Consider the following 26,380-nt stretch of genomic DNA (forward strand, 5'->3'; position numbering starts at 1 on the left):
TCTATGCCAGGGTGCTGGAAAAGAGGATTAGACTGATAGTCGAACCTCTGATCGAGGAGGAACAATGAGGGTTTCGCCCCGGTCGTGGAACCACGGATCACCTTTTGCTGGGGTGCTTGAGGGGAGTTGGGAGTTTGCCCAACCAGTCCACATGTGTTTTGTGGATTTGGAAAAGGCTTATGACCGGCTCCCCAGGAGCATCCTGTGGGGGGTGCTCCGGGAGTATGGGGTGGAAGGTCCCTTGATAAGGGCCGTCCAGTCCACGTACCAAAGGAGCAGGACTTTGGTCCGGATAGCCGGTTGTAAGTCGGACTCATTCCCAGTGAGGGTTGGACTCCGCCAGGGCTCCCCTTTGTCACCGGTTCTGTTCATAACTTTTATAGACAGAATTTCTAGGTGCAGCCGGGGAGTGGAGGGTGTCGAGTTCGGTGGGCGGAAGATTGTCGCTGCTTTTTGCGCATGACATAGTTCTTCTGGCACCATCGAACAGGGACCTCCAACAAATGCTGGGACGGTTCGCGACCGAGTGTGAAGCGGCAGGGATGCGGATCAGCACCTCCAAGTCAGAGTCCATGGTCCTCGCTCGGAAAAAGGTAGAGTGCCTTGTCCGGGTTGGGGAGGAGGTCCTGCCCCAGGTGGAGGAGTTCAAGTATCTCGGGATCGTGGCCGGCCCAGGACTAGGTGGAGAGATTACATCTCTCGCCTGGCTTGGGAGCGACTGGGGATTCCCCGGAAGAGCTGATGGAAGTGTCTGGGCATCCCTCCTAAAGCTGCTGCCCCCGCGACCCGGATCCGCGGCAGAAAACGAAACGAAACAAGTCGATTCATGATTTAAGTAGCAGAACATGTATAATGTGGGCAAATAAAGATGAACCACATCTACATACATATCTGGAAGAGCAATACTAGTACTCCGAAATAGACACTTTTAACAATTTTATGAAAATATGACATGTATGATCCAGATTAAATGATCCAACTATCGCAACGCTGGCGAATACATAATAAATAAAAGTTGTCTGCGATGATGCAGAAACAACTTTATCTTTGACTCTAATAATTTAAATAGACATCTTATTTGAATTTTGCAACCTACTTTTTGAATGTTGTTGTACAGTATTGCGGATAATCAGGAATCCCTCCATCAAAAACAGCCTAAAACCAGATAGGTGTCTCAATCCTTGAGTTCCCGCATAATCTGTGTCTAGAGAAGCTTCCAAGTAAATAGAAATGACCACCAAGAATACTTGGAAACTCAAACGTTATGGCCGATTCATTCCAGACTCGGACGTGAAAGGATCGACGTCCTGGAAGGTATGAACACACACACACACACTCACACGCACAGGCACACGCACAGGCACACGCACACGCTAGCTAGCATTAGCATGCTAGCAGCCGCCATCGTTTTGATAATTATTTAATAGATGAGAAAAGTTCTGTAAGTAGCCCATAAGCATTATATTATAGCTCAACAGGCGACTTATAACAAGTTCCCATGTATAATTATATATATTTAAGTAGCGTAAACTAGGACAAACTTGCTAATTGCTCACACTTGTGTGTATGTGTCTGCTTCGAGTATGTCATAACTGTATTTTGGATAATTAATATTAAGTACAATTTAAGTACTAGTAATCCAATCCATAACAACATTGACATGACAGCAGCTTTCAATATTCACTTTTCATTTTATAAGGTGCATTAATGGTTTTAACTCCCTTACAAGTACAAATGAACTGTAGAATAAGCTAACCAATACATACATACATACATACATACATACATACATACATACATTTAGTAAATAAATGAATTTCCAACCTCAGCGCAGTTTAACCAGTGTATTAGACACACTGTAAAGTGTATTAATGATCTACTTTCTTTAACAGGTTTATGAGAAACATGAGAAAAAGCCAGAACTTCTTATCACTATTGTTGAAGCTGGATACTTGTTGGTATTGCAAGGAAAGGAATGCTTGGTAAGGAAACTGAGTTATTCTCCTTTAAAAATTATTATTATTATTATTATTATTATTATTATTATTCGTATTATTATTGTTCTCCCTGATCATTAAGAAGAAACTATTGTGAAGAGACAGAGAGAGATGTGATGATACAGTTATTTGCATTAAATTGTTTAAATACCAAAAGGTATTGCAGTGTTGCTTCTGCCAGTCACTCTATATTGCTGCAAAATTTTCAATTAATGCTTCAGTTTAACAGATATATAATGGGCCTACATTTGCATGAATTAGCAGAAAATGTAAGGATTTAATCATGGTGGAAAATTTAGTGGGTTTTGCTAAATGTATTTTTCCATTTATGAACCTTTTGAGTTCAATTTAAATATCATTTTAAGAAAATTATTGGCAAATACTCTTTAGACAATTTAAATTGGTTTTGACCATCCATTTAAATGCTTTGACTTAATTTGTATTCTTTATAAATGGGCCAAGATGAACTTCAAATATATTTTACTTTTCATAATTCAGTTAGTTGCTAATGTTGGCACAGCACACTGAAACATCTTAATTAATAAAAGTGGGCCGTGGGTTGCAAAGTAAGTACTTCTTCTTGTCAACTTCAGCAAAGAGCATTTTTCATGCTGGTGCTCTTGTCCGTAGGAGTTCAGCAGTGCAGAAGCCTCGATTAGACGGCGAAAGTACAACAAAATGTTCACCCCCTGCATTAAACGCAACATCAAATTTTAGGGTCTACTCAGTGTGTCATTGAGTTGTAGAGGGTGACATGGCTGCAGCATCGCGCCGAGCCAGGCAGGTATTCAGGTCAGACCGCAGTGAGCTTTCACACAGGATGACAGACTGCTCCATTAAAGACTGCTGCAGAGGCATGGAGGGGCCAGGATGTTCTGGAGGAAAGTTTTACATTTGTTTTGTGCTGTGGGAAGACAGTTGAGGTGTTATTTAGGAGGTTCCTTTAAAAATGTCAATTTAACAAGTCCTACAGCGTCTCTTACAGTCAAGATTGTCTCTGGGACATTAATAGAAACCCAGAGCATGACCAGGAAGAACTCTTGAGCTGGTCCAGGATCATATGGGGGGGTGGATCTGCCTGTATCCATCCTGTAAAAGGGGGGATAAGGAGAGGGGAAGGGCAGAAAGGGGAGAGAAAGAAACAAATATAAATGCCACGTGATTGTACGTGAAGTCTTTGACCACAACCCATCAGAGCTCCTCTAGTGTTGGTCGCCATCTCAGGGATTCATTAATCGGCGTTATTCTTTCACCCTTTGGTCCAGAGCGCTGGTCTAAAATCTCTCTGACATTTTTTAAAATGCTTAGGGGGCCTCCAGTATGAGGCAATATATATTTTCAAGGCACTTTTTAACTATTGTATTTCAAAAAGCACATTTGTTCACTTGAACGAATCTGCCAAAGGTGTCTGTGATCAATATTTAAGCTAGAGTTGAACTGGGAACACCTCCTGTTACTGGCTCAGTGCAGGTGATGTATCAGAAGCGGTGAGTCTGAAGCACTTTCTATAACCTAGCTAGATTAAACTGTTACATTTGTGACGTTTAATCACAGCAAAGATTATCACAAACTTTAAAGCTGAGGTAACTGAGTAAACAGAGACCCCTGCAGACATTTGAAGGTAATTGTTTCTCAAGTTTGATATAAACTGTAATCATCTTTGCTATTTTTAAAAACATTTTCCATGGGTTAAATCGTAACAGTGCTGTGTTCTTGCTGCTCACATCCCAGTCTGGTTCTTCTCTCAGGATACCATACCTCTGCTCTGTGTCGCCGATGCTCTCAAAGTCCACCAGAAATTGGATAACCTGATGTTTCGTTTCACCCTGAAGGTGAGTATTTTTCTCCAAAAGCATTGTAAAAGTGCTGGGAAATAACAGTAACCATATTAACGGCCGACTTTATATGTTTCTGGTAGTGGAGCTCGACGCATTTAACATATTTAACATAATCAAATAAGGGCGTTATTTTAATTGATGTGTTCAGAACAATCAGACGGGTTTCATTGACACAAATGGGCCATTAAAAGAGAATTAATGCGCGTGCGGTTTCCTGCAGGGAGAGGGACGCATGGTGAGGATGCAGTTTGATGGACGCAGCAGGGCAGAGGCTCTACAGGAGTGCTCGTCTGCTGTGGAAAAACTGAGGGAGTACACAACTGTCAGTCAGGACGACGCTCTGCAGGCTGCAAATCAATCTCCTGCTGATGCACCGGCTCCAGCGACACAGGTTGGCCAATTTTGCAGTTTATTATATAAAAAATGAGAACCCAACAGCAAACATTGTGTTCTAATCAGAGTGCGCTGATTGTTTTTAGGAAAAATAAGCAGTGTGACGTATATAAATGGGAAGAATTCTGCACAAAAATATGCGCATTGATGTTTTTTTTTAAAGTCTGATTACTGCTTGATTAAATAACAGTATTGAGATGAGTCTTTGACCTGAGTGGCTTCAGGCTTTTCACTAGATGGTGCTATTCACAGTCTGTGTGACTGGAAGCAGGACGAAAGTAGATTAAAACGTTCAACCACACAACAGAAAATAGGACAGAAAAACTGTAAAGCTGCAAAATAAATTCAACCATACATGCTGACTTGCTTTTAAATGCATAGAAAACCTAATATTACACCTATACTGCTAAATAGAGTACTCATAGAGGATTGGTGCATATTTATATGCACTCGTACATGAGCAAAAATGAATAAACAATTGTGTTTGACCAGAAGCGCTGAAAGAGGGTTTAGTGAGAGAGGGGGGACAGTGAAGGGATTCATAGTGAGGAAGATGAAGGGGCTTTGATTGGTGGATGCCATTCAATTAGTAATGAAGACGCCACTGACTGGCTGCATAACCCCTTTGTGCCGTGGCGTGTTTCTGATCTCTCCTTTATTGTTTATATATTACAACTGCTCTGCAGACGAGGCAGAAACAGGAAGTTAGGGCTGACCCCCAAGCTGTCCAAGGGAAAATAACCATGGAGCAGCTAACCCAGGTATCAGTCTTCATAAGGGAATAAATACCCATGCCAGGGTTGTTTTCACTACAGAGTATGATGTAGCGCTGCAGTATAGCATCTCATATGACAGCAGAGGTTCACTCTGGCTTATATCCACCTTCCCTTCACAGCATTTTTTAGGAGAGACTGTTGTGAGGCTGCCTGAAGTGTACCGCCATAGTTATTTCACTCAAGGTGACTTGGAGCTCATTCTGCGCATCTGCCTGCTAGATCCCAGCTTCCCCGCCTTTGTGGAGAAAGTGGAGACTGAGCTGAGGAAACTGCTGGAGGAGTGAGAGAACAACAGCTGAAGGCAGAAAAGCCAAGTCAGTTGCTAAGCTTTACTCTTTTTTTTTTCTTTTTACTTAAACATTTCCCGTGGGCCGTGCCTGGCGGTGGTGGGAGAGCGTTTCTTTTTGCGCCGCGTGTTCTCTGAAATGTTGTTGGTAAATGTTCCGCGGTTTGTCAAAGGATTTCAAAGACGCTTTCAAAGTTTCAAAGTTTTTATTCAGAAAAGAAAAATATCGGTCTCACTCAAATGTTTGATCGTGGATATATACTCTGGTCCCTCTGCTCCCACCTTAACGCAGGGCCATTGCCACCGCAGCACACAGGGATACGTTTGTATTGAAACGGGAGTCATGCAGCTACAGCAGTGAAATTTGCTATGCCAGTTTCCAAGTGATCCCACATTATTAAAGCTTCACTCATTAAAACAAACTGTTCTCCATATATCTATTTAAGAATACATATTGCATAGGATTATAGCCATGCTATCCATTTAAACAGAGAGATTAGAAAATAAAAATCAACAAATAAAATTGGGAAATATAAAAAAAATATTATTTTTTTAACATATTTCCTATCATTTGAACACTCATACTTCAACATATACAAGACTCCTAAGTTACTCTGGAAAGAAATGAAAATAATACACATATACTTTTTTTTCCCTTAGATAGTTAAACACACACAGTAGTCTTTTTTTAAATGTAATCACTCTCAGATTTTAATACTGCCAGATACCGAAGCCCTTGCTTCACATTTAGCTTCTGTTAAAAGTGGATTTCTCGTCACAAAATCAACCATAGTTAAATGACCATGATATGCTGTACAAATCTTCAAGAATAAAACTAACTATAAGGATGACTCCATAAAAAACATAGGTCATTTTTAGATGCAAAAAAAGCCACACGAGGGATAACCACAGAAATTGTCTATTCTGAGTATCCTATTGCGTAATTATCTTGCATGCATTGTACATGATATGTAATACAAAAGGGATCGCCTCATTTGAGGGTATGATGAAATCAATAAAGGAGACACCAACAGTACATTAAAAATGTTTACACCTTTGAGGGTGGATTTAGTCGATATTCTTCATCCTGGAATCTCCGTGTAAGACTGAATAAGGCATGCTTAAGACAGCCATTATGTTCTTTTTGTTGCCAGTGTTACGCTGATATTGTTTCTCATCAAATGAGACAAGATGTGCTTTTTTGTCGTTGCCCCATACTGCCCAGTCCCGCATCCACCTCTGACACCGTTACGTAATCGTGAAAATCAGTTCAGTCATCTCATCTGTGAAGAGACGAAAATCAAGAGAAGGCGTGACTACGGATAATCCGCACAGTAAGCTCTATATTTGGCCGCCCGTCCCGTCTTACCTGAGTGAATTGCTTACTTTGTATTCCTCTGGCGAATGTTTTTGTCCTTGTGGTTGTTTGTTGAATTTGTTTTCCTTGAAAAGAAGCAGGTACGACTTAGTGACCTTAAGGTAACTGCATTTATAATAATTGCGGTTTCCAGCGCTGCGGTACGAACGGCAGGTCCAAACCGAAGAAATATTCGGGTACTTACATTTGTCCAACTGGTTCATCGTCTTTAAAATGGGAAGAAAGGAGGAGAAAAGAAAACAGAGTCAATCAGGAGACAATGAAGATGCGGGAACAGTGACATTTACTGACGACGCAGCCAAGAGCTCAAGAAAAGTCGTGCACGGGCGTTGTGTTGAGAAGCTTTGTGTCCCGTTGATTCACAGGAGATCCAGGTACAATTAAAGCCTCAGGACCTGGCTCTGTGGGCCTCTAGTCATGATAGGCTGTCTCAAACATTAACGTCTTTGACTCTGAGGATTGCAGCCTCAACCTGGAAGGCCAGCGGAACCTCCTGGGGTTTCTGCTCATTTCAGACTGCGTATATGATATGTGCAGGAGGGTTACAGACGGCTCACTTGAAGTCATCTTTTCATTACACTTGCAATTTCATAGCAATTGTGAAAGAGCTCGGTACCCGGGTGGGAGAGTGTGACTGACTTGGCAGGGCTCCCCCTCCCCCCCAGTATCGACAGTTTTGTTTGGTTATTTTTAATCAGTTCCCGGTGATTAAAGCCAGTAGTCACATCTGAGAGCAATGGCTGTAAACAGTTGCTTTTATGTGATATTACAGTAATTCTTTTGGGGGTGAAATGGTGGTTCGGTGTTACACAGATAGAAATGTGTCAACAGGTAAGGAGCTTGTCACAGCGAGATATGGTTCATGCAGCTTTAAGTCAGAGATAAGCAGCATTAGCAGCATTCCATGGCATTAATGTGGAGCAGATTATTCCCAAAAATGTGCTTCTGGAGTCAGTTGGAGGATGTCTGCGTATACATTCCACTCCTCACGCCATAAAAACTATGTTTACTACAACAGTTGTTACAAGCTATGTCCCCGAATTGATACTATTTCAATTGAATCTACTGTTTCTTTTATGTGATCATAATATTGGGTTGGAATTTTAAAATTCCCTTCGTTAAAATGCCTCTGTAAAACCTAGAATACTGGCAACTTGTTTTGAGTGGTGGCAGAAAGGGCAGATCCCGCCTGTCGAAATAGAAAAGTGTTCAAAATGCAGCTAAGCCATCAGGAGAGCAGAATTCATAATGCAGGCAGGCAGAGGCCAAAACCTTTGGGAATACAGGATGCTAAAAGGAGATTTGAGCGAGGCTGTGCATCACGAGCCTGGAGTCCTAGTTCCTGATTTGAATGGCATAAACACGGAGTATTTAATCCACCTTAATCGCTTCATTTTTCTGGTAGATGAAACTAAACTAGAGGACATGAACAGAGCTTACTTGAGCTGTGCTTCGTGTGTGTGTGTGTGGGGTGGGGGGGTTGCATCACGGGTAGCTACACAGTTATTTAACAGGTACTAAAGACATCTTAAACAACTGTAAATATAGAAAAAGATTTACTACACGCACTGAATGTCATTCACAGCTTCGGTTAAAAGAGAAGCAGCAGGCTAACTGACGAATCGTTTCTTGAGGAGGAGGCCGCTTCGATGTTGTGAGGTAGCTACAAATGGCATATTTTCGGCAATATAGACCATTAGGATAGGTTCAGATCGATTAAAAATAGGTGAAAGGGATGGAAAAATGTCAGCGTCTTGAGGGGGCGACAGCTGAGCAGTGTTGCGGCCCTCAGTGCACGTCTTCATCACAATTTAATTGATTCATTTTTGTATTTTTCCCTCCTTTTCCCTATAAACATACAGTGTGTCTGTCCAGAAATGCCTCAGCTGGATCTTCTAAAAGACTCAGTAACTGAGCATATATAGTCCAACAGAAATTATATAGTTTTCTTTTCCCGTATTAAATCAAACAAATTTCATTTCAAAATTAAAGCACAAGAATATTGTTTGGTCATTATAGAAAAAGTTAAAATTTTAAAAAAACCATTACTGCAAATGAAAACTTTGTGAACAGTTTTATGTCTGTTTTTCACATCATGAACACCAGTGGATTGATTTGGTATTTGTTCCCATATCCAATCCCCCATCGTGATGTTCTGTAGACAGGAGATGCTTGGCTGAACATTTAGTGGGTTTTATTGACTATTAGCTGGGGTCATATTCAAGCACTGGAGAGTTTATCCTCCAGTATTGATTAAGCTTTTCGCTCTGCTGCTTTCCTGTTCTCATATTTTACCTCCTGTGGCCTTCTGCATAGACCTTAGCCCCCGCTCCCTTTTCTAAAACCATCCTTTCAGGTGATCTGTCTTTATAACATTCAGAACTGTGGGAACAGTTTTGAAGACTTAAGTGGTGCGTTCAAATTCTCTTTATTATTGCGTGCAGGTTAATGTCAAAAGTGCTGAGAAGTTACATGATGACGACAGAACGTGCGCAAAGGCATGCTTTGGATTTATACACATGGTTAAAGCACATCCACAACCTTCAAATAACGCCGTGAAAATAAACCTTTTGAGTCTATTTTTCCTTGGAAAGTAGAATGAACGCGGAGTTGAGTGAAAGTACACAGTTTACTTTGATATGTTACAGCTACGTGCTGCTAACAGCCCTAAACTTACCTCTCCCATAAGTACAGTCAACTCTTAATGAGGCCACACTGTTGTTCACATCATGTGTAAAGGTCAGATTTGCATGCTTCGCCGAAGTCAACGCGCTGTTTGAGGTCCTAAAAGACACGTACGTCCTTTGGCAGTCAGCCACTCCAGATCAACTCAGAGTGAACACAACCTTCTGCTTTAATAGTGAAGCAGCATGGGTAAAATTTTGTGTACCCTTGGATGGCACGCGCTCTTCTGCTGATGCTATTTGACCTTACAGGCTGTCCTTTTGAAAAGGGTATTCTCTGCACTTTCTAAAATGCCTTGTGACAGTTCAAAGCAACCTTTACTGATTTAATATCATCAAAAGTGAAGATTGCTCTGCACCCAGGCCCATCATGTAGGTAAGAAATTATTGCAGTATAGTTCATAGATCAGAATAATTTGTCAGTTTCTGGAGGTTTTCTATCAACTGGTTTCATCTTTGTTAGATATTGATATTTGGCAAGAGAAGGAAGCTTTTCTTACCATCAATGATGTCATCCGGCGTCTTGCGTTTCTCGTACACAACGATGATAACGACTAGGATTATAACCTCTGCAAGCACACCCAGGAAAGGCCAGAGTGGCGCCAGGTGGCTCCGCACTCGAAGTATAGTGATCACCGCGGTGTTTCCTATGGCGTTGGTGGCGTTGCATTCATATTTCCCCGGATCGGTGGTTATATCCAGGTTGATGATGTTGAGCTCTGTGTAGTTTTCTCTGCTGGAGATGAAGAAGCGTCCGGTGGAATTGTCGATGTCCTGCAACACAACGACCATTTCTCAATGTTAATAGCGTCAAAGGCGGCCGACGCGGAGCAGCTGCGCGGCCTACTCTCGGTCGTACTGTAGCTGCGGGTCTGCTTCCGCATGTACCGTGTAGGAGGTGCCGTCCACCTTGCGCCAGGTCCAGGTAGGGTGCGGGTAACCCACAGACTTGCAGTAGAGCATTGCATTTTCCCCCTCGTTTTTGTTCTCGCTCCGCTTGTGGCCGGTGACGTCCGGCTTTGCTGCGAAGGTAAAAACAAAACAGAAAGACTCGTCGGCCGTGTTGTTGGGGGAAGGCGTTCAAAAATGGTTTTACTCCTCCCAGGAGGCTTGATGAAGAGAAGCACAATTATCTCTTTGCTGGAAGATGACAATGCTTTTGTCTCAAACTGTTGTCTCATATGCAGCTGCATGGGTGCCTGTAGAACTGCAGTGGACAAATAAATCGAATAGAACAAAGAGCAGGAAAGCATAGGAATGTGGCATAGAGAATTGTTCTGAAAAGATCCAAATATTTCAATAGAACATAAGGAGGTCATGGAGGCGGAGGGACGGTATTATTCGAGAGCCAGATGTTCCCATTCAAAACAATTCCACAGTGAATTAACATCACTTTTGATTTTGAGCCAAACGGGTGTGAATCAGCTGCAGCGGATGAGACGACGCTAACGCTGCTACATCGTTATGATGATGAAGAATTCCCACACACACTGTCAAACACTTAAGAGCAGAAGAGAGCTTTCCCAGAGGTGAGAACGCGCCATGCAGGAAGATGCGTTCCCTGCTTTCCCGCTAAGCATCAAATTCACAATAAATCCTTCCCTGCAATTAAGCAGGATAAGGGAGAAGCCTGGTGTGAGCATTTTTCAGCTGCACACGGATAACCGGGCAGGAGGGCTCCAAGCTCTTTGGTGACATCACCCCCGCTCTAATTATGGCGCGCACGTGCTCGCTGATCGGGGGAGTGGCCAATCTCTTCAGCGTCTAGCCCCGACCGTATTATGTCGGCGACTGTCGAGACAGAGACAACCCTCGGAGTGGCGCTAAGCAGGCAGAAATATCTACTTCACACCCCTGTGTAAGAAGTCTGTGACTTGTAATCTGTGTACTAGTGAGAAGTGAAGTGGCACATTTATGTGAGAAGGCAAAGCTGCCAAAGAATAGTTAAAAAAAGACCCAGCTAATTATTATCTCATGAGATGACAAAGACCTGCTGAATGTTTTCCTTAGTTAGGTTTTGTGTTCTGCCATCATGTCACTAATTTACATTTTAGGGTTAGCAGAGGTTGTCAGTTAGCCTGTTAGTGTTCTGACATGGAGTCGAGCTCAGCGCAGCGTTTCTCAAATTTCCGCACAAGGTAGCAAAAATTTGTCCGTGGCGTGCTTAGCAGCACAGACAATAAACCGCACTGCTGCCACAGAGAGATGGCTGCGACCGGATTCAGAGCCTTAATCCTACAACATCACAGAAGCCTCCATCTGTTGCCTCTGAGCCCAGTCCTGCAAGGATGAGTCTGCCAAGGACACTGTAGGCGAGGGATCTCGTTGAACTGCTGCCAGAATGTTGGCTAGCATAACAGTGTTACCTGGGTCACGAAAGACCTCCCAACACCTCCAGAACGCAATTAAAGATGAGATCATTTAGAAGCAGCAAATATACCTGCTCTTAAAACTGAATCATTTCCTTTTTTTCCCCCAAGTCCTCATTTCTTTGTTCAGTCCTCTTTAAAGAACAATAGCAGATCACCAAATCAGGAAAAAGACTCTCTGTCCAGGGGACACATGGCGAGCTTCACAGGCCTGCAGTCTTGTGATGGCGGAGACACTTCACTTTGAAAGGCGATGAGTCCCATCATCTCACAATCGGTGAAAGCAGAAGACAGGCAGTCGTCACCCATTACGCAATCAGGCCGCGCTTTAAGACAGCTGCGGCATAAGAGACGGGGCGTGCTCAGTATGTGCCACAGCCGCGCCGCGGTAAATTGGCTTTAACACTGCACACAGGCGAGCTTCTCTACAACAGCCTTCCACTTGCCCTTTCTCAGAGGAGAATCCTTATTTGAGTTGATGGCTCTACTACACGCAGCATTCCCTCGGTCGGCCAGCTGTTCTCCGCCTTTTTTTCCCTCACATCGCGCCGTCCCTGCGTCATGACCAACGCTAACAGTCACGTTTTCATTTCAAACCTGTCCCAGGGGTTGTGTTCGCATGTGCGCGCTCTGTCCATTTTGTTAGGCCAAGAGTGACAGCAGCCTCCGGATTCCACCCCGTCATCAGCGCCACTCAGGATGAATTTAAACAGCCGACCAGGAGGGTCTTCACGCGGCTTTAGGGGTACACGTGCGTAACAAAGGTCCAGTTGTGACGCATCAGGCTGAACTTACCTTTTACTTCTATTGTGGCATTTCCATTCGGCGCCATGTCAAACGTGTACACGCACATGTACTCCCCAGAGTCATCCGCCCGCGGTTTATTGATTCTGCAACAAAAAGAAAAGAAATACACTCCCGTATATCGTCAACTTTAACTTACTGGTCAGTTGACTCATGAGCAGTCAAGAAAATAAAGTCGTCTGTTTTGGGTTTGCAGTCATTAGTTTGGACTGCAACTGTGAAAGCTTGGGGGGGGGGCTGACTAAGCCAGGGGAGGGACACATTTTGGCATTATGCTGTTAGATTAGAGAAGAGCAGCCCTGGATTCTGCAGGGGAGGGCATTTTAGCTAATCTCCACAGTATCACTGATGTAATGTGACAAGGAAGTGACCAATTGGTCTTATCTTGTGGCTAGGAAGAGTCAGTGGGATGTCTACGGGGGCGACATTAGCTTTGTGCTCCAGTGGTCATACTGTCTGACAGCAGGAACTAACAGCCAGTTGGTTGTTTGGGCTCAGATGTTTATTCCTGTTAAATAAGCATAGGTCGTGTTCAGCACTTAGGTTAGGAGACACTTTAATCCAGAGAAATTTGCATGAATTTGCTTTAGCGTTGTTTTTAAATGAGGGCATCTATATTGATTTCCCAAGTTCCAAACAGATGTCATTTTGAAATGTGATGTGAATGTGCAAGTACAGCTGGATGCCGCTTCTGTCAAAAATAGATCCTCCTCCGTGGTTCTAGAACTAACCCCATACATATGGAAATAAAATTGCAGGAAAGTTGCCCATCAGCCCCCAGCCTCCACAGCCTAAGTGCCCCTGGTAAAACTTTGGGTCGATATTGGTGCTCCGAGCACCATCAAACTGGTGCAGTATCGCCCTTATTTTACATTAGAAAGGGCAAAAGGAGAGCTGCAGCCAGGGATCCTCACAGCAAATAGTTCACTGTTGATGCAATCTGCTCCTCTGAGTCTGTGCAAATGTGCACAAAGCTTCAGCACTGGTCTGACCCATTTATGATCAGCACAATACCTCCCTCTCAGAACACATCCTGCTCCTCACCATGTGTTATTTTCTCTACGTCCGCATGATCAAACTAGGAATTGTATTCACTCTGTGCTGCTGGAAGCGTGCATTGTTCTGGGAGCTGCTGGTCACCTGTACGACGTGTTCCTCAGCTCCGTCCGTGTGTTGGAGATCTCCCGTCCGTTTTTCATCCAGAAGCTCTCTCTGTGAGGAGTTTGGGATGCGGCGAGGTCACACAGAAGAGTGACGGGTTTTAGAGCGCCATCAGCCAGGATGATCTGATCGGACGGATTGATCTTTGGCTCTGCAAGACAGAGACAGTCAAACCTCATCACAGAACCGGGGCTCACAACGACTTAAATGCTTCCACCCATGTTTGAGTAGCTGTAGGCTGTATGCTGTTTTTACATCATCCGTGTGGGAGTATAAAGTGGAGATGTGCTCACAAACAAATCAACAATGAAACAAAACATGAAGCGCATTTATATTTCCACTGCAATGGGGCTTAAATGCTGTTTATTGAATGTTGAACGTCTCCTTGCATACTGAATGTAGCTGTAGCACTAGATGTAGCATCTTGGGACAGTAGCTAATGATGAGGCTGTCAGAAATGCCCCCCCCCCTCTGCAAGCTTTGTTACAGCTGCGACTAATGTTACCCAAGCAAAAATTCATACGGATGCTTTGCCATTTTTCACTCGTCTCTGCATTAGCCGCGTCTTAACCGCTAATCACACTGGTTGCTAAACAGTGTCAGGGTCGATTTCTCAAGGACGTTCAGGGAAGCTGGAGATGTCATTCGAGAGGAGATGAGGAAGCCTCCTCTGCTGTGCCCCTCCTCCATCCCCTCCTCTTCCTCTAGGGCGGGCCAACCATGGCAACGACAGAGCCCCCCCCCCGAGGGGAGGAGCAGAAAGGAGAGGCGTCATAATCCTACCACTGGCTTCTGCAAGACCAGTCAAAAAAAGAGGGACGACAGGGCAAAGGAGGACAAACGGAGACTAGCAAGCGACTTGCAATTCAGTATAGTCAATAGCTGAGGGGATATCTCTCCCCTCCCCCCACATTCCCGACTCTTCCTCCCTCTCTCTCTCTATCTCTCTCTCTCTCTTCGCTGTCACAGACGACCACATGTGCTATTAATAGTATCTTAGAGACATGCACACACAACATGAGGTATATAAATTAACATTTTGAAAATATGCCATGGTGGTCCACAGGCAATTTAACCAGAAGGTTGTTTGTAGGACACCTCATCCAAATGTCTGTTTAAAACAAAAATCTGGTAAACGCTGGTGGTCGTCTCATTGAGCAAATGTTGCTAGGACCAAGTAAATATGTGGTCTGGTCTTTCTACAGGCCGTTTTAAAATGGTGTAAAGGATAGTGGGGATGCTTTTAAGTGAATGTCAGGTGGGACTAATGAATAATGCATTCAGATTGGCTGCAGGGTGGTAAGGGGCCGTGCATGGTCTGGGGATTTAGGGGACCGCTGTATTATTGTTGAAAAATGGCCTCATTTCATGTCACAAAACACAGTCAAAATCTACAAACACCCTTTCTTAAACTTAAAGTTACACATATGGACCAGGATGCGCCACAGGAGCAGAGGCTGTCTGTCAACACTAAGCCAGCGGAGGGTGATTGACGTGCCATATTTGCCATCAATTTTCCATTAACTGCCAGTTATTCCTAAGGAAGGTTACAGCTGCCTCATGGCAAGAAGGCTCTAGGTTTCCTTTCTAGGTGGAGTTTATGTGCTCTCCCTGCTCCTGTGTGGGTTTTGCATGGAATTATTCCATTAATCCTAAAACAAGCACATCAATTTAAGACTCAGGAAGTTGCCTGCAGGTGTAAATCAAAGTTTTTATTTTGAGGAGCACCTATGTCGCGCATCTTTATATGTGGAATGATGTTGTTCTAATGAAATTGCGTCAGTGGGGTGAAATATTAACTTATTCATTCTGTATGCTAGGCTGCTAAGCTAATTTCTTAGAATTCCTGACAATTTTCTTTAAAAAAAAATACAATTCCCTGGAAAAGAAAACACTGATTTGTTGCGTTTCATGCTTAACGCTTTGGCCGCAGCGTTGCTTTATCTGCATACAGGAAGCACATAACATAGATGTAGCTTCGGTCGAGTTTATGAACGCATGCATGCTTATTGGATCATTCAACACATGTTTAAAAGTAGTGCAAGTAGACAGATTAGCGGGTGACATTCACAAAATAAACAAAGCAAAAGATCAAACCAGACCACTTCTGCCTGGTCCTCAACTACAAACTATACATTTATATGACAGAGCTTCATGTACAGTGATCCCTCGTTTATCGCGGGAGTTGCGTTCCAAAAATAACACGCGAAAAGTGAAATCCGTGAAGTAGTTTATCTTTATTTTATTTTTTTATTTTACAATGCAATACTGAACTATAGAATGAAACCAAAAATCAGAACCTGTTTTAAAGCCCAAAATTAGTTTAAAACAATAATTTTAATATAGTAATACAAGGTTGGAAACATTGTCACTGGCGTATTTCCCAGTCCCAGCTGTGCCTCTTCGTCCTGACTCCGCTCCGCTGTAGCGTCTGTTTCTACTGAAGGCGCAGGAGTCTTTCTCCGAGAGAAGAACATTGTTATGGGTAGTTGTTGGCGCTCTTTCTTTTTCTGAGCAAGAAGATTTTTATAAACGGATATGCTACCTTCGATTATATTTGAGAACTGCAATGAACGACTCGCAAAAGAAATCCGTGAAGCAGCGAAGCCGTGAAAGATGAAACGCGATATAGCGAGGGATCACTGTATAGCCAGTAATATACATGTAAAAAGACATTACATGCATATGCGGAGAACATAAACGTCTCAGTAATGACAGAATATATTTATTGACGACTTAAGTTTCCCAAAGGAACAGGAAACTAGGAAATGTGACAATTGCACAGCTGCTGCCCTCCACACTGCCTTTAATTGTTTAAACTGCATCAGCCTTCCACCTAATCAAATAATCCTCTCAGAGAAATCAAAATGTATTAGTCCAATCAGAGGAGCCACTATGGCTCGCGCTCTCCCCAGAAAGCGCCGCTGCGACTAATAAACATTCCACATCTCCTCCTGCTTCAGTGGTCAAAGCAGCGAAGCATGCTGGGAGTGGAAGAGTCTGCTCCAAACGCAGTTTCTTTTGTCTTTCTAGTGCAGATAGTTTACGGATATAATGTCATTACTGATTCACAGTCCCACACCTAAAGGTTACAGAGCGCACATGCAAGTCTGGTTTGTGGAGAAGGGGGAGATCTTTGTCTCATGAAGAATGAGACACTCAAGGCTCTCACTTACTCTCCTCTTTACTGGGTTAAAGCATAAAATTTGAAAGTTCGCCTTGATCAGGAGGACGTCAGCTGCAGGAATCATCCTTGAAAAGAAGATTCAGATCCCTCCTTTTTCCCATTTGCACTGTGCCCGGTCAAATCAAAGCGCAATTACTTCAAAGTGCGATGGGCTTCCCCTGCATTTGACAGGAAGGCTTTGAAGTAAATTGTCGGGTGCGTGAAGTTAGAGTAGAAACGAAGGAAATTAAGAGACGTGATGGTTAGAATTTGGTAAATGGAACGTAAGTTAGTGAAAACCAAAGTTGTGGTGTAGGAAAAGGATGGAAATGTGGACCAGGACAGGGCAGCGCTTGGGAAGAGGCGGGCAGTTGACCAAGTTCTCTTTAAGAATTATCGACATCCATCCAACAAGCACACAAAATGCAAATACCAGCATGAACGGCTCAAAAAAAAACAAAAAAACAATCAATTCTTCTTAAAAGTTAATATTAATATCAGTCTAGATTACACGGTTGATTTTCATTTTTCCTGACCAGCAGTAAGTGAGAGGTCTTGAGGGGAATTGGAGTGGCTGGGACGGGTAACTGGTGCTTCACCACCTAGGTACGACAGGACATAGATCACTCACTCTGTAGGACCGAAATGGTGGCCTGGGCACGGATCCAGGTGATGGCGGGGTTTTGTCGGAGGTCATTGCGTCTGGGGTCGTTGCTGGCCCGACACTCATAGGTCCCAGAGTCCTCCAGCGTGAGCAGCTTGATGCCCAGCACACTGACCCCATTGGAGGCGTAGGCTGTAGTGATGGATACCCGGCGCTTGCGGGCTCCTTCCCATAGCTGCTTGAAAGAGTCAGCCCGGTTGATCTCGGCGTACCACCACTGGATCTCCGGAGTTGGGTTGCCCACCACGTCGCAGTACAGCTCAAAGGTGTCCCCCGTGAGCTTAGTCTCAGACATCGGCGACTTCACAAACCCAGCTGGAGAAGAAGAGGGAGCAGGAGAGAGAAAGGTAGAAAGGTATGAAGAAGGTAATCAAACAGGATCAGACTACAAGAGAAGATGATTAAAACCAAATCAGTGAGAGGAAACCTGTCACATCATTGCTAGGTGAAAAAAAGGAGCGTAGCCTCAGCTCAGGCTAACATCTGTCAGGCAAGCTAACATTCACTGTCTCTGATTACTAGTGGACTATTAGAATACTGGATTTTTGCTTTTCCTTAAGTCTTTATTTCACAATAACCTTCAATCAGTCAATCATTATTTAAATAGCGTCTGTTACAATCATTATTGTCTTCAGGCGCTTTCCAGAATCCCAGGACCTGACCCCCAACAAGCCACAGTGGTAAGGAAAAACTGCCCTTTAACAGGAAGAAACCTGGAGCAGGACCAGGCTCACCTTGAATGTATCTTCTCTGTTTATGATCATGTGCCACTGTAAACTTTAGTTACAGTTTATGTGATGCAGATTTTACTTGAAAATATGATTTAAAAACTCTGCGGTTTCACCACTGAACTCATTTTCATTTTCCCAGTATTTTGGAGACATTTCCTCTGAGGTTTGATCCTCCTTTCTGAGCATTTGAGTCATCCCCGTTTCCAGATGGTTTGATTTTAAAGTCAAACAGATGGTTTGATTTTAAAGTCAAACTTTATTCATTCATTTGACAGAGGCTAAGCTCTGTGGAAATTCCAGCAGAACCTACATACTTTTTACAGTGTGAGGACTTGGGAAGCTGAGCTAATATCATGTTATACATCTGTCCCTACATAAAATTAATGTAGGGGTCAACAGTGTCATATACGGCTTAGCAATGTTAACAATAAATGACTTTGGCTTATCTTGTGGCCTTTGTGTCTTTTCCCACTGAGAATCAAATGTTGGAATGAGAAGTCTTTGTTTTTTTTTTACATTTTGATCAACAAAGGTTGTCAAAGTAGATTCATTCTAGAGCCATTTCCAACGCACATAAATTAACAGGTAGCCCTGCTGTCAGTGTTTCACATTGTTAACACGTTGACACTCTCAGTCACACCTCCAGACAATGTAGAGTCAACTGTTCCAATAACCCGCATGTGGCACCGCTGCGGCAGAAATCTACAAGATCCCTGCGCAGAAGAATCAGATTTACCTACAGATGCATGGAAATATCAATAGCTTTGGATCAACATAGCATATGCAGACAAGATCAGCGATTGTTCAGAATGTTCCAATGCGCAACGATACCTTAATGTTACAATGATTTTAAAGTACATTTGCAAAGACCGATATACTTTAATGAATCAATATGTGTTGTATATGCAGTATATTTGTACGTATGGATCCAAACCAGATCATAAGTTAGTTCAGCCAGCTTCCATGTCAGATATAACTGTCAATTAATTGACATACTGGAGTCAAATGTTAAAGATACAATAGAAGTACATAATTGTGTTTTGTAACTAACCTACCACCCGAGCATCCACCCACAGCACTGATACATCCCACGAAAGCACTTTCATTTTGCAGTCGCAGATATGCTACTCTCTATTTAGTCCCTGATTGGACAGGAAGGAAAGCAAACTTGCGGAGGAACTCATAAATATAAGGCCTGTATCAACATCATTAGCACAGCTGCACATGATGCTGATACCTTGTACCTGATGCATTACCCCCGTTTCACATCAGTAGTTAGCCCGCGATGCAATTTCAGCCATAATGAAACTCATCCGATGACAAATCACCTGAAGCACAGACCCAGCCCAACGGGGTGGGGGTGGGGGGGTGGGGGCTGTTTTAACGCTGCCCTCAATGGTTGGAGAGGAAATGAAGGAAGAGCCTGTGGTCTCCGGAGCGTTGGAATCTGTGTTGTGGCTAAACACAGCCGTTTACAGGCCTGCTGCAGTCTTTAGAAGCACCACCAGCACGGGAACAGATGATGGAACACTAAGTAGGAGGTATGAATGGATGTAGCGGGGGAGGGGGATACATTATCAGAATCCCAGGTTTTGATTTTTTCTTCTTTAATTTCAATAAGCAAATTAAGGCACAGCATGATATTTGGTGCTGCTTCTTTTGTCTGTGATAATAATGAGCGTGCGTTTCTTTTCTGGTGGAAACATCTGGGCAGCGGAAGCAGATCATCCACACCCAGAGGCTGAATGGAGTAATGACTAGACTGTTGCAGCCACATTCTCATCTGACTGAAGATCCACTTGTGTTTGCTTCACAGAAGCTGCCATCGACCCAGAAGTCTTATCAATTTTGGAGGAGGATGAAATTTGAATCAGCCGACCTCTCGTTAAAATCAGGGTCACTAAGAAGGAGGAATAAATACTCGGACAAAAAGGGGATTAGCCTTTGTGTCATTCAAGCACGAATCCTTAAGTAGCAGCGAAAACAAAACCAGGCCCTGTCGTGTCACGTTTGTGGGCTTTAAACAGCGGAGCAGGAAACTTCTGAATCAAAATTAACCATGTTTGGGCAAGATGACGGTCTGGAAGAGAGAGGTCGACCCGAGGAAAAACCAGAAACAGTCCCTGCCCTCAAACAAACCACCGGCGTTTTAAGAGAACAATGTAACAAAGGAGACATTATTCGGGTTAATAACTAGTTCACTGGGGTAATAACGTGAGCGGTGGATCATTTTCTCATCATCTGGCGTCCATGAGAAGATAATACAGGTTAAAGGCAAATTTCACTGGCTTAATTTTTCACAGCCGGAGGCTACGTCCACTTCTTTTACACAGTCTGAACAAAACACAAAGCGGCTGTCAGTAGTAATTCATTTCAAAGACATGCTGGGAGAAGAGAACTGACAACCGGAGGAGCAATAGATGGCACTATCTCAGCAGCTTACTGACCAATGCCTCATCTTTATGCATGACCACATCTATGAATGTACATCTATATAATATTGACTGATGTGGACCCGAGGAGCCTTTCAATTCTCAGCGCGTCCTGTGTTTTGTAGCTTTTCCAGGAAATTAGCAAAAAATAAAATAAAATGAATCACTACGTTTATAACTGGAACAGGATTCAATTTTCCCGGTCACGATTCAGTAAGATTTCAATTTGAACTTTTCGGCTTTTTGTTCCTTTTCGGCTTTTGTCTGTTCTGCTGCGATATCGCGCCAGGCGTGGTGACGAATCAAAATCGTGACACCCCAGCTTTTGACTGATTCTTCCCACGAGCTGCACTTGTGCGTGTCAAGGTCACGTGACGTCACGAAGAGGCCAAGCCAAAATCTCTGGTCCAACAATTGCAGCCTGCTGCACATATTGTAAAGGCTTAAATCTGCCCTCTTGAGCAGGTAAATGTCAAATAACAAGGAGTCCAACATCTGAGGCATGCCAAATATGCCAGGGTTCTGTAAGTAGCTCTGTGCCAGGCTACATGGATGTCATGGTCATTACAGCCTACATGCCGCACTGATGTAGATAGGGAAGATTTCTCCCCTGAGGATCAGCAACAAGCCACATTCCACCGCCATGCTGCCTGAGAGTGAGTCAGCTGCCTTCCTACAACGCATCAACAACCCACAACAGACTGTGTTCAGCGCCCTCCCGCCCTCCGGGTCAGCGGTGTGTTTGTCTGTGCTTACAGTTTTGTTGTACCTGCGAGAGAGAGACGGATACGACAGAGTAAGTGAGGATTGTTTTAACGCTAGCACGCCGTTGACATGGGAAGGAGAGGGGAACTAGCTATCAGTGGGTAGCGCCAAAAATAATCATATAATAATCATGAGGGAGGAACTCATCGATTTTTAATGGTGTAAAAATAGACATACACACCCCGTGCACTGCTGACATAAATGAAATTAGGATTATGTGGACATCGGTGCATTCACATTCTGTCTGTTCTTGGTGACACTTGCACCGTATGAGTGCCATCCACGTGCACGTCCTGTCTGTTATATTTCATTTAATGCTGTAAGGCTCCATCCAAGCAGGCATGTATCGTTTGGATGTCGGCTTATTACCGAAGCACGCGGCATGTTCGACACAGCGCCGATGCTTTCACGGGCTTTTGACACTTTTCGTTCTGTACACACAACAGGTAAACAGCGAGCCTCGTTCCTGAAAAATCAATCTTAGAGGTCAAATGGTATTTCTGCAACAAGCCTGGAGAACGCTGAGATAAAAACGCTGTTTGGCAGCAGAAAAACAGCCAGTTTGCGGCTGAATTTTTAAGCCAGTTTGACGAGTAAATCGGTCTAAACACTTCTTTGGGTCGACTGTATCAGCTAAGGACCGAGGTTACGCAGATGCACCACATGTTTAACCCATGCAGGTGTTTTGGTTGTGGTCCTACATGGCAGCTTAGCAGCTAACGCTTCTACAATCTCTTAAAGTTAATGTCTAGTTTGTAAGGAAATAATAATTCCTAGAGCGTTTAGTGCAATTTGTATCTTTGTGTGAAACATTGCATGCGGCTGTATTATTCTGAGAACAGCTGTGATGAGGTACAGCCCTCGCGTTGTTGTCTTCACCTACTCAATCACATCAGTCATTAGCTCCATTAAAGTCACTGCTGCGCAGCAGAAATGCTGCCACTATTTGCAAAAGCTGAATGGGCCAAACTGTTTCCATATTATCGCAACACTGGAGCCCGTCTTTCAGATCACAGCAAAGAGGCAACGGTTTAATGAGATTTAAATCCCAATAACCCCTCTGCTGGGTAGAAATGTTCTAATCCCTTCCTCTAATCACCACCAAAGAGCGCTTCCCGTTTCTTTTTCCGAGGTCAGAACAAGTGAAATCAAATGAAGTGACGTAAAACCACAAAACTGAGTGGAGAGGTGCATCATGGGGCAGAAGGTAGAGCTTCAGCGGTTCTAAAAATAGAACAACCACATCTCTGGGAGAGTCTTTGCCACGCTAATTGTTTTCTGTCGGGGTGATGATGAATCCTATCCCCCGCCCTCCCACGTATACATAGCAATGGCCACGCCGTCAGGTATGAATGAAGATAATAGAGTATTCTCTGTCTCTGCAGCACATTTAGCCACAGTGGGTTCACCAGAGCAGCCAGTATAGCAGGGCTGAGGCTAAATTGGGAAACTTCCAGCTGTGAGTGTGTGCAGCAACACGCAGCATGCACGCTCAGCAAAAGCCTTTCCTGCACAAATGACTATTAAAGGATAATTGCTCAACTTACGGTGCATCAGTGTACAGTCTACCTGCGGTGGACTTTATACTTCCACAATCAGTGCAGTCCGGATCAAATTTCACAGGAATGACTCAGTGGAAGCGCTGGCTTCGGTCCTCCGGCATATTTTTCCCGACTCACCGGTGCACCTTTGTCCAGGGCCTGGGAGAAATGCGATCCCGGGCGCAGTGCTGCATGACGTCGGCTTATTGATCGAACTGTGCAAAGCTGTAAAATTTCAAAATCCGATACCGCTGCGGGTTGAATGACCGTGCAGAAGGAACATGAAAACATCACACGTGGTAATCCAATCACATGCAATATAAGGCACACGCCTTCGCACTGCAATAGTAAGAGAGTGATCTGGACTCCAACCGTCCTCCCCTAAAGGAAATCGCACCCAGCAGCATCCCAAATACGCAAAACGGATTCTGATTCTGGATTTAGCCCATAAATAATAGATGGAATTTGAGCTGCATTTACTCTGTGTGGCTGCGTCCAAATTTAGCCCTGAAATAGTAACTGAAAATAGGCCAGTGTCCAGATTTCCCCCCCAAAAAATGGACACGGCTTCACTTTAAGGCCCGTTATAATGAAGGCATCAGCTCATATTTATACATTGTAGGCAGGACACAGAGTTGTGGCAACACAAGCCGGCTATACGATTCAAACGGGTGGGTTATATAAGCACAGATTTCCTCGGGTCAGCCCCTGCTACCTTTTCAGAAGATTTTTTTTTTTCGTGCATAATCACATCGCCGCTTAAACAGTTCGCAGCCGCCTTGCAAGTCTCAGGAAAGGCTGTAACAGCTGTGCACGAGGCGGCCGTCCATTAACAGTTAATGAATTCACTTTCACAAAAGGACCTTAAAGCCACAGTTCTCGGCGCTGCATCTCGCTGGTAAAAATAGAAACAAGGCAGAACGGACGGATGCTATTTACAGCGCTCGGAATATCTGTCGCAGAAAGTGGCCACCTATGGTGGGCCTGCTTCCCCTTCCATGTGAGGGAATAATGACGCGAATTCCCTCGGCCTGGCAGATCCAGTGATTACATCTCTCGCACTTATAATTATTATTCCCCCCACGCTACTGCATGAACTGTTTGAAATGAGGAGAAAATCTGGGATTGCGTAAGAAGCCGCGCATCGATTGCCCTTAATCTGAACTGTGAAAGAAAAATGAAATGGCTTTTCAGTGCAGCCGATGCCAGCAAATACCCAGATCTGGCCTAAGGAGTTGGGCATTTCCTCACCTAGCAAAGCTTTTATGAATGATGTCTCCGTTTTGGATAAGAATGAGAAGTCCCAGATGTTTGGAATAACTGAGGGAGCAGCGGTCCGTCTCACCACTGACCCCGGGCAGTAGTTCCGCCTTGCTAGGCCTCAGCTATTGTGCGCACATGCACACAGGAAGTGAATGGTACACCTTTGTTGTGGCTTTATGATACAGTCGGATTATTTTCTATTTGGCTTTTCCAGCTAGTAAGATCAGAGAAGAGTTGACTGTGCACACATCCGTCAAGCACCTCTGAGAAATAAATCAAAAGATTTTTTTGGGGGGGGGGTTCTTATTACATTGTATATTGCTTCCTTAGTTGCACAGTGTTTGTTTGCATGTGGCACAAAACTATCAAGCGATGTCCCAGTTTTCCTACAACACCTTTGATTATTGCTGAAATCATTCTGACCGATAAAAAAAGAAATCATTACCAACCGCGATTGGAGTGACTATAACCCCTCCAATCACCAAATTATCCTAACTTTAGCCGAGCAGGCGTCCAGGTACACCACGGAAAGGACAAAGTGGACATTAAAATGATGAGTATTCTCCACTTATCTCTGCCGTTGGTGATATTGATTTGTCGGCAACGGGGCCTTGACGCGCCTTGGTCTTAAATGATGTAATAAAGGCAGCGGTCATATTGTCAGCAAGTGTGGTTCTGTGCACATACTGAAGGTCTTCACAGTCATGCCAGATTTTCCTACTGAGGTCACGTCCCAAATAATGACAATCCATCAGAATTTGAAACCAGACGTGAACTTTGAATTCCTCTTTTTTTCCCCTCAGAATATTTATAGAAATATGCATTTGATGCCCGGACGGGCACAAAGGAGACACTATCATATTTTAGGAGATTTTATTTTGCAGGAAACTGCAGTCTGATCCAGTTGGCCAGGAGAGAAAGATCCAGTTAAGCTGGCAGGAAATGTGGTAGAATAGTGGAGTAGAACTGGATGCAGAGAGCCAGCCGCTGTGATACAGATGGAGCCAGTGTTTGTTGTGTTTACGGCACAGCACACGCACCGGGAGAGACTTCAGACTTTGTTTGCCTTGATAACATGAGATCATTGTGCGGGTTAATCTTGCCGGGCACATTCTGGCGGCCAGTCCCTTCTGCTGGAGCAGTGCGCGATTGCATTTCTATGCACACCTTCTCACACCTCATTCCATGATGGCACAACCTCAGCAACACCACTTAATGTGTTTTTGTTCTGCAGCTTTTACTGCACGGTTAGTGGCAGCCCATAACCACGACAGACGCACCTTAAATGACATTAAATAACCTTGTAAATGTGTCCCCGTCACGCGTGTGAGGTCAGATATTGAGTCGGAGCTGGAAGACCTCTAACTCTGGCCTTGCTGAGATGGCTGAAACTGCAGGAGCATTAAGACAGAAATCCTCTCTAAGAACATTTCACTCGGCTGCCTTCACACAAGCCGGGTCACTTTTACCGCGGTGTTTACAAACGCTCACATCTGCTTTCTTACCGTTTTGCGCCCAGATGAAAGGCAGCATCAAGTTCCCCAGGAGGACCGTCGCCAGCATCACTGCGTTCGGATGCATCGTCGGGGATTGATGAAGAGTACCAGGGTCTCGGTCGGACGAATGTGGGAGGAGAGATCGTGTTTTAATCACGAGATCTAGATAGATGGGCCCAGCATAGCACCTGGCTCTTAAAGCCAACAGACAGTCGCGGACGAAAGACGAAAAATGCTGACAGACGTCTCTCCCGATCTAAAGACCTTTCGGGAACATCGACGGGTGAAGGGTCTGGGACGAGGCCAGCGGCTCAGGGATGCCGATGAGCGGCCATAGGCGGCGGAGAAGCCTCGCTGGATTGCGGATGGGAACTCTGTAGATGTCAGGAAGATTGTCCACGGTGGAGTTGGGAAGATTCAAAGATGCGCAGACCGATGCGCATTTGCGCTCCTTCGCGATCTCGCTCCGGCGATTAAAATAAATAAAAAAGTATTGGTCAAATTAAAATCCTCCTGCGGCGACACAACACAAGTACGGACCGGAAAAAAAGAGGGACAGATGCTGGCAGAACTCCAGCAGCAACGACAAGCTGCGCGTTCCCTGTGCGCTCACGACCGTGGATGTACGCACACGGG

General features: G+C 44.2%; 2 protein-coding genes across 6 annotated transcripts; one reads left to right on the forward strand and one right to left on the reverse strand.

Annotated features, from left to right (window-relative positions):
* The first annotated feature begins 926 nt into the window (after positions 1-926).
* Positions 927-20,175, forward strand: rec114 (REC114 meiotic recombination protein). Of its 3 annotated transcripts, XM_029846172.1 has the most exons (7): positions 947-1,314; positions 1,893-1,982; positions 3,746-3,829; positions 4,056-4,226; positions 4,915-4,989; positions 5,124-5,318; positions 20,064-20,175. In XM_029846172.1, the coding sequence occupies exons 1-6, from the start codon at positions 1,231-1,233 to the stop codon at positions 5,286-5,288; spliced, it is 669 nt and encodes a 222-aa protein (XP_029702032.1). In that variant the 5' UTR covers positions 947-1,230; the 3' UTR covers positions 5,289-5,318; positions 20,064-20,175. The 3 variants fall into 3 exon arrangements, with proteins under 3 accessions (XP_029702033.1, XP_029702032.1, XP_029702031.1); XM_029846171.1 differs by lacking the exon at positions 20,064-20,175 and having other exon boundaries at positions 949-1,314; positions 5,124-5,454; XM_029846173.1 differs by lacking the exons at positions 4,915-4,989; positions 20,064-20,175 and having other exon boundaries at positions 927-1,314; positions 5,124-5,454.
* nptnb (neuroplastin b) lies at positions 5,482-26,380 on the reverse strand. Of its 3 annotated transcripts, none has more exons than XM_029846169.1 (9): positions 25,754-26,380; positions 17,484-17,831; positions 13,666-13,837; positions 12,517-12,611; positions 10,241-10,374; positions 9,853-10,126; positions 6,853-6,874; positions 6,677-6,733; positions 5,482-6,573 (listed from the first exon to the last, which is right to left on the reverse strand). In XM_029846169.1, the coding sequence occupies exons 1-9, from the start codon at positions 25,827-25,829 to the stop codon at positions 6,570-6,572; spliced, it is 1,182 nt and encodes a 393-aa protein (XP_029702029.1). In that variant the 5' UTR covers positions 25,830-26,380; the 3' UTR covers positions 5,482-6,569. The 3 variants fall into 3 exon arrangements, with proteins under 3 accessions (XP_029702029.1, XP_011616676.1, XP_029702030.1); XM_011618374.2 differs by having other exon boundaries at positions 6,660-6,733; positions 25,754-26,377; XM_029846170.1 differs by lacking the exon at positions 25,754-26,380 and adding an exon at positions 22,992-23,322 and having other exon boundaries at positions 6,660-6,733.

Source organism: Takifugu rubripes, chromosome 13 (genome assembly GCF_901000725.2).
Source record: "Takifugu rubripes chromosome 13, fTakRub1.2, whole genome shotgun sequence".
Taxonomy (NCBI): Eukaryota; Metazoa; Chordata; class Actinopteri; order Tetraodontiformes; family Tetraodontidae; genus Takifugu; species Takifugu rubripes.